This window comes from Zootoca vivipara, chromosome 16 (assembly GCF_963506605.1).
Source record: "Zootoca vivipara chromosome 16, rZooViv1.1, whole genome shotgun sequence".
Classification (NCBI taxonomy): domain Eukaryota; kingdom Metazoa; phylum Chordata; class Lepidosauria; order Squamata; family Lacertidae; genus Zootoca; species Zootoca vivipara.
This window is the reverse complement of record NC_083291.1, coordinates 39676175-39687556: the sequence shown is the minus strand read 5'-3', so window position 1 is coordinate 39687556 and position 11382 is coordinate 39676175. Positions and strand designations below refer to the sequence as shown.

The 11382-nt window shown below is 45.8% G+C and overlaps 1 protein-coding gene across 1 annotated transcript; it reads right to left on the bottom strand.

Moving 5' to 3' along the window:
- Positions 1–579: 579 nt before the first annotated feature.
- LOC118097789 (blue-sensitive opsin-like) lies at positions 580–7854 on the bottom strand. Its single transcript, XM_035141025.1, has 5 exons — positions 7467–7854; positions 6947–7115; positions 6527–6692; positions 2261–2500; positions 580–708 (listed from the first exon to the last, which is right to left on the bottom strand). The coding sequence occupies exons 1-5, from the start codon at positions 7852–7854 to the stop codon at positions 580–582; spliced, it is 1092 nt and encodes a 363-aa protein (XP_034996916.1).
- Between the last annotated feature and the right edge of the window lie 3528 nt (positions 7855–11382).

Genomic DNA, 11382 nt, shown 5'->3' with positions numbered 1-11382 from the left:
TAAGAAGGGACTGTTCTCTGATGGAGGTGGAAGTAAATGAGTATATGCACCGCAATTTGTCAAGCTAACAGTTCAGAGCCCACCCAATTCCTAATGCATGTAAACCAGAGCTGAGAAAGACATTCACATATAACCCAGATGCTCTTCTTTTAACAGATTTGCCTGCAGTGGCAGAGACAAGGAAGGCTGGACCAGCCAGATGTCACTTCCACAAGGCGAGGGACTTGACTGTTCTGCAGCAGCTGGTAGTGACTCCCCTGATTGCCATCCATAGCTTTTCAGCGTGTCCAATAACCTTGCTGACCTCAGTGGGACAGGAAGAGCAGTCCAGGAGCACAGCAACTGTTTGTAGTGCAACATTAATTGTACAGACGGGTGGAGCAATGCCGGTTGGGGTATGTAATGTGAGTGCCCTGTACAGAAACCAAATGCTGGATTGTAGAAGTGGAACTGCAATGGGGCCCTTGCAGGAGTAATGCACACATTGGGCGCATCCTGCTGTGCAGGGCAAAGGGTGTTGCTGCATACAGTAGGAGAGTTCCCTGGAGGTAGAGTGGGTGGTGTGGGCATTGCTCATGGTTACGCTGGTGACACCTGGCTGGAAGACACCGATGAGACCTGGGTTGCCTGGGAGGAACCCGAAACATCCTCCTCCTCACCAAAGGGGCTTTTGCCACAGAAGACAAGCTTCAGCATGCAGGACCGAAACTGAAAGGGAAAGAGGGTTCATTAGCAGGGATGTCAAAGCCCTAGGGAAGGACATAACTGTTTTCTGAGCCCTAGTCCATACGAGAGAGGTTCAGTGCTGAATGCCAGGGTTCAAACTTAAGGGAAGCCTGTTCACATCTGTTCATCTGCCAAGGAACCTCTGCACATTGCAGAGGATTGTGACACATTTGCCAGACCTGTTCCATCACAACAGTGCCCCTCTCACAGCGCAACCCTGAACCATGCCTGCCTAACATTATTCTGTGGCTACACATTGCAGGCAAAGACAGACAGTGGTGCAGAAGCCATCTTTCAGAGAAACTTCTCAACAATTACTGACCTTCTCATTGTCCACTGTTACTGACATTTTAGGGACAACCTAGCAGGGAACCATAGGGTGCTCCCCAAGTTCAGCGTGAAAATCACAACGCTCTCTTCAAAATGGAAATGTCTCCAAATACATGTACTGCTATGCATACTCCGTAAGGCAGCTAATTTGAAAGAGGGGCACTGAGACGATACCAGAGTCCTTGATAAGATCAGGAAGAAATGTTGACATGTAAGCCAAGTGAGGTATTTTATACTCTTTGCGTGAAGTCCTGGTCAAAGGGGGCATGAGTGAACATTCAGGGCAGTGAGGAGAGATTGCCAGAGCCCTAAATGATCCCAGGGAAATCCAATAGAGCATGCAAGAGGTATGGGATAATAATAATAATAATAATAATGATAATAATAATAATAATAATAATAATAATAATAATAATACCCTGCCCATCTGGCTAGGTTTCCCCAGCCACTCTGGGCAGCTCCCAACAGAATATTAAAAACATGATAAAATATCAAACATTAAAAACTTCCCTAAACAGGGCTGCCTTCAGATGTCTTCTAACATTCAGAGAGTTGTTTATTTCCTTGACATCTGATGGGAGGGCATTCCACAGGGTGGGTGCTATTGGTGAGAAGGTCCTCTGTCTGGTTCCCTGTAAGCTCACTTCTCACAATGAGGGAACCGCCAGAAGGCCATTGGAGGTGGACCTCAGTTTCCGGGCTGAATGATGGGGGTGGAGACGCTCCTTCAGGTATACTGGGGCAAGACCCTTTATGGTTTGACAGGTCAGCACCAACACTTTGAATTGTGCTCGGAAACGTTCTGGGAGCCAATGTAGGTCTCTCATGACCGGTATTATATGGTCTTGGTGGCCACTCCCAGTCACCAGTCTAGCTGCCGCATTCTGGGTTAGTTGTAGTTTCCGGGTCACCTTCAAAGGTAGCCCCACGTAGAGCGCATTGCAGGGAGATAACCAGAGCATGCACCACTCGGGCAAGACAGTCTGCGGGCAGGTAGGGTCTCAGCTTGCGTTCCACGTGAAGCTGGTAGACAGCTGCCTTGGACACAGAATTGTGTTCCACGTGAAGCTGGTAGACAGCTGCCCCATGGACAGCTGTGAGTCCAAAATGACTCCCAGGCTGTGTACCTGGTCCTTCAGGGGTAAATGTGCCACTCTCTCTTTCTACTCAGACCAGCTTGGTTATAGATGTTTCTCGTGCTAACCTGCTTGTTCATGAAGACATAGATGACAGGGTTATAAACAGAGGAGGCCTTGGAGAAGACAGAGGGGATGGAGGCCAGGCGAACATCAAAAGGTTCTCCACGGTGGCTCACTACCCACAATGCAAAGGAGGCGTATGGAAGCCAGCATACCAGGAAGCCCATCACCATCACCACTACCATCTTGGTCACCTCTCTCTCAGCCTTCTGTGTGGTGGCTGACTGCTCCTGCTGCTTGGCAACCTGATGAGGTGGGGAGATGATTAACCATGAGTGAGAATAACTGAAGCCCAGGCGGCAGATTGCACACAGTACAGGGTTGCCATATTGATGGAGAAAGAAACTGTAGCACAGGAACTGGTGTATTGATTAGGTCTACAGTGAGCAAATGCACTACCTGAATGGGTGAAGGGGGTTCAATCTGCTGTAATAAAACACTGGATATGCTTATCACCACAACCTCTGTCTCTAATGGTGGAGCCTAGTACCCATGGAGCAGATTTCTGAATGCAAGGTCCTAGCTAAGAACCACTACATTGGGAGGGACCTTGTGGTTTATCTGACTGAAACCTGGTTTTTCCTCCGTAGAGCATTACCAAGTGATGTCATTCTACCTTTTATTTAAAGCTTCCATGATCAGAGGTTCTACAGCTATCACTGCTTGTGCTCTTATGAGTTCCCTAACATTCGGCCTAAAAATCTTCAGTGCAAATCCATTATTTTCTTACCCTACCTCCTAGTTGATATGGAACATAGTAATCCACTGAGCAGCTCTTCTCTACAAACCTCACTGAAATGAATGGGACTCCTCCCATATTTTTACTCCCAAAACAAATATTAATTCTTCTTCCTACTCCTTTCAGTTCTTTCATATTTTCTTCATTGCACTTTCTGCATTAGCTGGTACAGGGGGGAGCAATTCCTTAAAGCACAATACATGTACCCCTAGAAGTATGCAAACAGAAATTTTAATGTTACTTTAACATTGATTTTTAGCTGCAGCAGACAATTCAAAGATAAAATAGCATTATTAAAACTAACACCAAATTATCTTCACCCGAAAGGGGTATGTTGGTGAGACTAAGCTCTCATAAGGGGTATGTGATCATTGTAAGTTTGGGAAGTGCTGGTTTAGAAGATTGATGGCAGGATCTGTGCATCTTTGTACATCTGTACACAGATTTGTACACACTGGTATGCCTTCCTATGTGTGCAGTGCATGAAAGTATGCACATGCAACTCAACACACATGTACAGCTGCCATTGCAGCCGAATCTGTTGATGCCGTGCTTGAAAAGTATTGCTCAGTGTGCACAGCACAAGCCGCAACAGTTGGCAGGAGCCGGGGCCTCTTCCCCTGGCAGCCGCAGGAGGGGGAGGAGAAGCTGGTCTTTGGGACACTCGGTGCACGCCACTTGACGAGCGCAGGCATGTGACATCACACACACCAGTCCCCTCAATCTGCTTCGTAAGTTGGTGTGTATAAGCAGAAGTAGTTGCACCACCCTCAGAAGTTCAGGGCATTCACTGTGGTAGCCCCTAAGGTGTGGGATTTCCAGCCCACAAAGGTGCATTTGGCACCTTCCTTGTGTAGTAGTAGTAGTAGTAGTAGTAATTTATTTATACCCCACCCTCCCCAGCCAAGACCGGGCTCAGGGCGGCTAACACCAGGTATAAAAACAATTGATTAAAATACAACTTAAAAACAGGATTAAAATACAACTTAAAATGCAGCCTCATTTCAGTGGAAGCTCAGATCAAAACTATCTGTGGGGAGAAAACGTCAAATCTTCACCAAGGCCAACTATCCAGACTGGTCCTACGTGGGCCAGAAAAAGGCCAGGGGAGTCCCCAAATAGGGGTTCCATCACAGAAGGAAAAAGGAAAGAGAGGGAGGGGATCAAGTTGATTCGAAGCCAAAGGCCAGATGGAACAACTCTGTCTCACAGGCCCTGCGGAAAGAACTCAGATCCCGCAGGGCCCTGGTCTCAGGAGACAGAGCGTTCCACCAGGCCGGAGCCAGTGTTGAAAAGGCCCTGGTTCTTGTTGAGGCTAATCTGACTTCCTTAGGGCCCAGGGACCTCTAGAGTGTTACTATTTATGGACCTTAAGGTCCTCCACGGGGCATACTAGGAGAGGCGGTCCCATCTCTGTAGGTTGTGTTGCATGCTGAAGATGCATATTACTGTGGCCTTTGACACTGGGGATATATATATTTTAGGCCCCATACCATTCTTGTGACTGTAATTTGTTTAAAACCACTGTTAATAATATATATTTAAATTGCTGAGAGCTGCCCTGGGATATGTTTTTAATATTGTATATCTAAATTGCTGTAGCCCACTCTGGAGAAGCAATCAATCCATCCATCAAGTTTGCATATAACCACCCCAATATAATCATGTGTGCAATGCTTCATGAATGCACAATGAAAAGAATGTCTGGAGATGCCCTATGTCTGGCCTTTTTTGGACATAATCCTTCTCCCCCCACAACAGTCCCAATGACTTCTTTTCTCCACTCAAGGGGGAGTATCAGTCAGGGACATTTCCATTAGGATTGCAGAAGCAGGGCAGATGGCTTACGTTGCCTATTTGTATGATGTAGTACCAATCCTTATTTGGCTCCCTGGTGACAGTTATTTAAAGCTATTCAGTTGTATCCAGCATGGCACAAAGTAAGTGCACTGCCAGTTCAAGTACAGTGGAACTTCGGTTTATGAACACCTCGGTTTTTCGAATTTTCGGTTTATGAACGTCGCGGACCCATCTGGAACGGATTAATTCACTTTCCATTACTTTCAATGGGAAAGTTCACTTCAGTTTATGAACGCTTCAGTTTATGAACAGACTTCCGGAACCAATTACACCCATGCTTCGGGTTAAGTATGTTTCAGGTTGAGTACTCCGCGGACCCGTCTGGAACGGATTAATCCACTTTCCATTACTTTCAGTGGGAAAGTTTGCTTCAGTTTATGAACGCTTCAGTTTATGAACAGACTTCCGGAACCAATTGTGTTCATAAACCGAGGTACCACTGTATTTGTGTTTGTGCAACGGAGCTTTCTCCCCCTCCCCTCCTCTCATGTGCATCTTAAATCTGTTCTAGGGGTTCCCCCAATCCTCTGGAGCAGATTTTGGGAAGCTAAGGACTGCATGCGGGAAGGAGAGGGGGAGAAAGTTCCACTGTGCAAGTGTAAATCCTTACACTGATGGCTGATGGAATGTATTTGTTGGATACTGACCATTAACTAGACCTGTTACGTGCATCCACACATTTAATATCACATCTCATTTGGCCCTTAGGCCATAGCTGCCAAGTTATCCCTTTTTTAAAGGGATTTTGCCTTATGCTGAATAGGCTTCCTCGCGAGAAAAGGGAAAACTTGGCAGCTATGCCTTAGGCATGTGGTACCTACAGAATTTTACATTAACCTGAGTGTGTAGCATGGAGGTCAAGGAAATGTCACCTCAGGAAACAACAGACATGAGTTCAAATCCCCTTCCAATCAGAGGTTGTAGTCCACCAGAGCTTCCCTGTGGGGAAGCAGGCCAAAGGGGTGCCGCACTTGCTTTTAATATAGAACAGGGGTCAGCAAACTATTTCAGCAGGGGGCCGGTCCACTGTCCGTCAGACCTTGTGGGGGGCAGGACTATATTTTGAAAAAGAGAGAGAGAAAAGAACGAATTCCTATGCCCCACAAATAGCCCAGAGATGCATTTTAAATAAAAGGACACATTCTACTCATGTAAAAACTAATAATAATAATAATAATAATAATAATAATAATAATAATAATAAACAATGAAGAGTCAGACACGACTAAACGACTAAACAACAACAACAACAACAACAATAATAATTCATTCTTTATACCCTGCCCATCTGGCCACGCTGATTCCCAGACTGTCTGTGGGCCGGATTTAGAAGGCGATTGGGCTGGATCCAGCCCCCGGGCCTTAGTTTGCCTACCCATGATATAGAAGGTCCCATGTTGGATCTTTGGCTTCTCCCATAAAAAGGATATCTGGCAACAAGACTGGAAAGAGCCAATGCTGGTTGGAATTAACAATACTGGATATGGTGGACTGAGGCATTCCACGGCTGCTTCACCTGTTCTTACCCATCCCTATCTAGACACTCCTCTTCAGTTTGGACAGTTACACACCTGAGCAGATTTTCACACTGATGGTGGTGCTGTATGCTACCTTTCCTTGCTGCTGTGTCTCATCAGAGGGGAGCAGAAGGGAGGAAAGAGGTAGTACTCACTGCGCGCAGGGTTACAAGAAGACGACCATAAGAAAAGATGATAACAGAGAGGGGCACTCCAAAGCAGAAGGAGAAGAGGAATATGACGTAAGATTCATTGTTCCACTTGTTGTTCGTTGTATACCAATCAGGACCACACGAGCACTGCAGCCCCTCAGGAATATACCTAAGGAAGTTAAACACTTTTCAGCAATAGTTTTCCACTAATAGCAGAGGGTGGCATTAATTGTACCCTAAATACATTAAGCATGGCAAAGAACTGGTGAGGTACCTTGGGCAGAAGTGGGGGGAACTGTACATAACTCAAATCCACGTAAGGTATAAATTTCCGTCTTAGTGCTTTAACCCAGACTGCCTCCACTCCCATTATCTCAGCTCAGTCTTCCCGTCCCTGACATAATCTTATTCTTCAGCACATACCTGCTCCAGCCAAACAGGGGTGGGACTGAAGCCACCAAGCCACAGATCCAGGTTATGATGCAACCAACAATGGCATGGGTGCCTCTGAAGGTGAAGTTTCCCAGAGGCTTGCAAATGACCAAGTATCGTTCGAAGGCCACAACTGCCAGGGACCATAGGCTCACCATGCCTGGTTGGGAGTAACAAAAAAAGAGAGGACAGGATTGTCTAGTCAGCCCCCTATGCATATGGAAATGCAGATGCAGAAAACAGCCACATACAAATTCCTTGCTTTCCCCAACCTCAATCCCTGCTGTCTTATTCACAATGTGCGTTTTCTCTTATTCAAGCTGCCTCTGGCTTGCTAACTGACAATGTCACTTCACAGTACCCTGAAATCCTCAGATATCCCCACATACTCATCCCTTACAATCCTTCAGCTTTCCCAGTCTTGTGTCTTCTTGCTCTCTCATCCTCCCACTCATCCTTCTCATTCTTGCCAATGCTACTAAGCTCCATTTTAAAAAAAAAAATTGCTTACCCCCCAATGTGGCAGCAAAGCCCTCTATCTTGCATGCAAGAGGGCCCATGATGAAGTACATCTGGGCGAAGCTGTAGAAGGCAGTGGTAGATCCAACGCAGACCACCACCAGGTTTGACACGGCAAGGTTGACCAAGATGTAGTTGAGGTGGGAGCGGAGCTTCTTGTACTTGAAAGTGCAGAAGATGGTGAGGACGTTGATGGGTACCCCAAGTACAATCAACACGAACATGAAGGCAGCCATGCTCATAAAGAGGCCTGGACTACCAAGGTGAGTCTGAGGTACCAGAAAAGGACTTAGAGTTGTGATGTTGGCAACATCCAAGGGCACTGGGATGAAGAAATCTTCCGGGAGGTCATCCTGGGAGTCAGATCGGGCTTTGTGCATGGTGGGGATTGCAGTGGGGACAATGAGATGGAAATTATGGGGCCGGGGAGTTGAGAGGGTAGTGGGTGTGTGTGTGCAAAGTAGGATGGGTTGAGCAGAGAAAACTGAAAGAGAGGGCCTGCTTGGGAATGGGTGGGAAAGGCAGGTTGAGAGGCAGCTATTTGAGATGGGGTAGAAAGAGAAAGGGAATCTGGCTTCAGTTCACATCCCTTTGCGAGGACAGAGTCACAAGCAGCCGGACGGCCCGGGGTACCATGGCGAGCGGGTAATGAGTCACTGTGTGGCTGTACAGGTTGCCTTTATACCTGAGGGGTCCTGAGGTCTCTTCTTGCATAGCTACAAGTGATCTGTCCCCCACCCCACCCCCCGGCATTCCTGTCTTCCTTAATCGTCCTTAAGGCTGGAAAGCCTCAGCTAAGCCAAGCTTATCCTCAAGGACCGCAGAGCAGTTGTAGCCAAAGGGGCAAGGAAAGACAAGCTTAGCTGCCTGACAAGCCGCTTTGAAGGTACTTAATCGGACGGTGGAGCCCGATTAACGACTCAAAGGGGGAGGAGGGCAGGTCAGATAACAAGACCAGCTAAGAAGCTGAGGTGCAGAGTTTGAGGAGAAAATGTGCTTATTTCCTCACTGGGCACCACCAGCAGAGGCCAGTCCCTTGTCATCCTAGATCCAAACTTCCTTCCATTTGAACTGAGGCACTTCAATGAGACCAAACCTCCCCATTGCTACCCCAACCCAATACCTGGAATGTGTGATCCATTTCTAACTCACCTTATGAGGTTTTCCCAGATCTGAGACTAGCACTCCAGCTGCTCTCAACAGCCCTGCTAAAGTCACACCTATGTTTCTGCTTTCAGGCTATTTACAGAGAATAATTTATGGGATGCAATGTGAATGACTTCTCTGTTAACACCACTATTTACCTTTGTGCTACTACTTACCAGCCCTGATTCAGCAGAAGGGAAAAACTGAATTAATTCCTATCTGGTACCAGTGTCCATGTTAAGTCTGGTGATGGTATTATTGTGGGTGAGGAGTTGTTTAAGATTGGGTGGCTGTCTGTAGGCAATGAAAGGTCTTCCTCCCAGAGCTTGAGAAAGAGAACTGTCATTGTCTACACCCATTCCCACCACCCTTCTGAGTAATACCCCTCCCCACCCTCCCACTATATATAAGGGTCTGGTGACTTCTGTTTCAGTGTATCTGATGAAGTGTGCATGCACACGAAAGCTCATACCTATGACAAACTTAGTTGGTCTCTAAGGTGCTACTGGAAGGATTTTTAAATTTGGTTTGGATTGCGTCAGACCAACACGGCTACCTACCTATAATATGTTTACCAAGTATTTGTTAAGAGGCATGAGAGGGCCTTCTCAGTAGTGGGTCCCAAATAATGGAATACCCTGCCATTTCAGGTTTGACTGGCACCAGTTAAAAGCAGATTTATTTGTCCTGGCTTCTGTTGATATGGTTAATTTGTTTATGGTGGATATGGGCATGCTTGCCCTGCTGAATCAGTATGACTTGTGATGAAGGTTTTATTTGATTATATAATTTTGTTCCTGTACTTTAATTATTTGTATTGTACCAAGTTCTGGGCTATAAATTTTTGATTGATTAACCAACAATAATTATAATCCTGTCATTCTCTAAAATACTCAAAATGGATAGTACCCTCAATATTGTGCCTTAATATTGTGCATGTTAGTTTTTTATTTGAAAATTTTGCAGCTGTTTCACAGACTGAAGCCACTGAAAGAGTGTACTACTACAAATGGATTAGAACAGGGTGGTAAAATTTCAGGTTTTCAAGATGAGCTTTGCTTTCTCATTTCAACCTGTAGATCCACCAGTTGGAGCCAGGTATTTAAAAAGTCTTTGTCCATGGAGTTTTCTTGGCAGGGATACTGGAGTGGCTTGCAAGTTCCTTCTCCAGGTGGATCACGTTTAGTCAAAACTCTCCACTATGACCTGTCCATCTTGGGTGGCCCTGCATGGCATAGCTCATAGCTTCTCTGAGTTATTCAAGCCCCTTCGCCACGACAAGGCATTGATCCATGAAGGGGATCAATCAGATCAGAATTCATCATGTGAAAGGCTGGACTAGATGAATCCCAAGACGGAATTAAGATTGCCGGAAGAAATATCAACAACCTCAGATATGCAGATGACACAACCTTGATGGCAGAAAGTGAGGAGGAATTAAAGAACCTTTTAATGAGGGTGAAAGAGGAGAGCGCAAAATATGGTCTGAAGCTCAACATCAAAAAAAACCAAGATCATGGCCACTGGTCCCATCACCTCCTGGCAAACAGAAGGGGAAGAAATGGAGGCAGTGAGAGATTTTACTTTCTTGGGCTCCTTGATCACTGCAGATGGTGACAGCAGTCACGAAATTAAAAGACACCTGCTTCTTGGGAGAAAAGCAATGACAAACCTAGACAGCATCTTAAAAAGCAGAGACATCACCTTGCCAACAAAGGTCCGTATAGTTAAAGCTATGGTTTCCCCAGTAGTGATGTATGGAAGTGAGAGCTAGACCATAAAGAAGGCTGATCGCCGAAGAATTGATGCTTTTGAATTATGGTGCTGGAGGAGACTCTTGAGAGTCCCATGGACTGCAAGAAGATCATACCTATCCATTCTGAAGGAAATCAACCCTGGGTGCTCACTGGAAGGACAGATCGTGAAGCTGAGGCTCCAATACTTTGGCCACTTCGTGAGAAGAGAAGACTCCCTGGAAAAGACCCTGATGTTGGGAAAGATTGAGGGCACTAGGAGAAGGGGACGACAGAGGACGAGATGGTTGGACAGTGTTCTCGAAGCTACGAACATGAGTTTGACCAAACTGCGGGAGGCAGTGGAAGACAGGAGTGCCTGGCGTGCTATGGTCCATGGGGTCACGAAGAGTCGGACATGACTAAACGACTAAACAACAACAACAACAATTTAAAAAGTACTCAGTGGAGAGGAAATTTAGGGAAAGTGCCTCTGATTGCTTGCAGCTCAGGAATTTATTTTCCATAGCAGAACTGAGCTCAAGTCATATTCCTTTCACCCAAAAGCCTGCTCTTCTTCCCTCCCTAAAGCTTTCTTAATTTTAGTAGCCTAATTTGGCAGGGTGGGGTGGCTGTCATTGGAAACCCATGCTGATTAATTGTAAATCACCCAGAGATAACAATCTTCCTTTGCTGCACCCCCTGGATTAGAGCCCAGCCTAGGTTTGTTCTATTTAGAAAAGCAGCTTTGGGATTGTGTGTGTGTTGAAAAGGAGGGGGAGGCAATTTCTAGTACAGAAACTGCAAGGCAAGGGAAGTGTTAAGCTATTCTATTACTACTTGGCTCTAAATTCCTCACTCCAATACTGTAATTAATTTTAAAAGAAAATAAAAGTGCTCGGTTTGCATGTTACATGTAGCTATCCCCTGCAAATTCTCTATTATTATTTCAATTACGACAATTAGTTATTTGACAGTTAGTTATTACAGCAATTAGTTATTTGACAGTTCATTAGTTATTAGGGGGTT

What these genes read in the sequence shown, in the direction of transcription:
- LOC118097789 (XM_035141025.1), bottom strand. Translation starts at nt 7,854, where the DNA reads ATGCACAAAGCCCGATCTGACTCCCAGGATGACCTCCCGGAAGATTTC. An exon ending in CTTTGCTGCCACATTGGGGG is followed by an intron (nt 7,116 to 7,466) that starts GTAAGCAATTTT and finishes ACTCCCAACCAG; the next exon opens with GCATGGTGAGCCTATGGTCC. An exon ending in CCCCTGTTTGGCTGGAGCAG is followed by an intron (nt 6,693 to 6,946) that starts GTATGTGCTGAA and finishes TAACTTCCTTAG; the next exon opens with GTATATTCCTGAGGGGCTGC.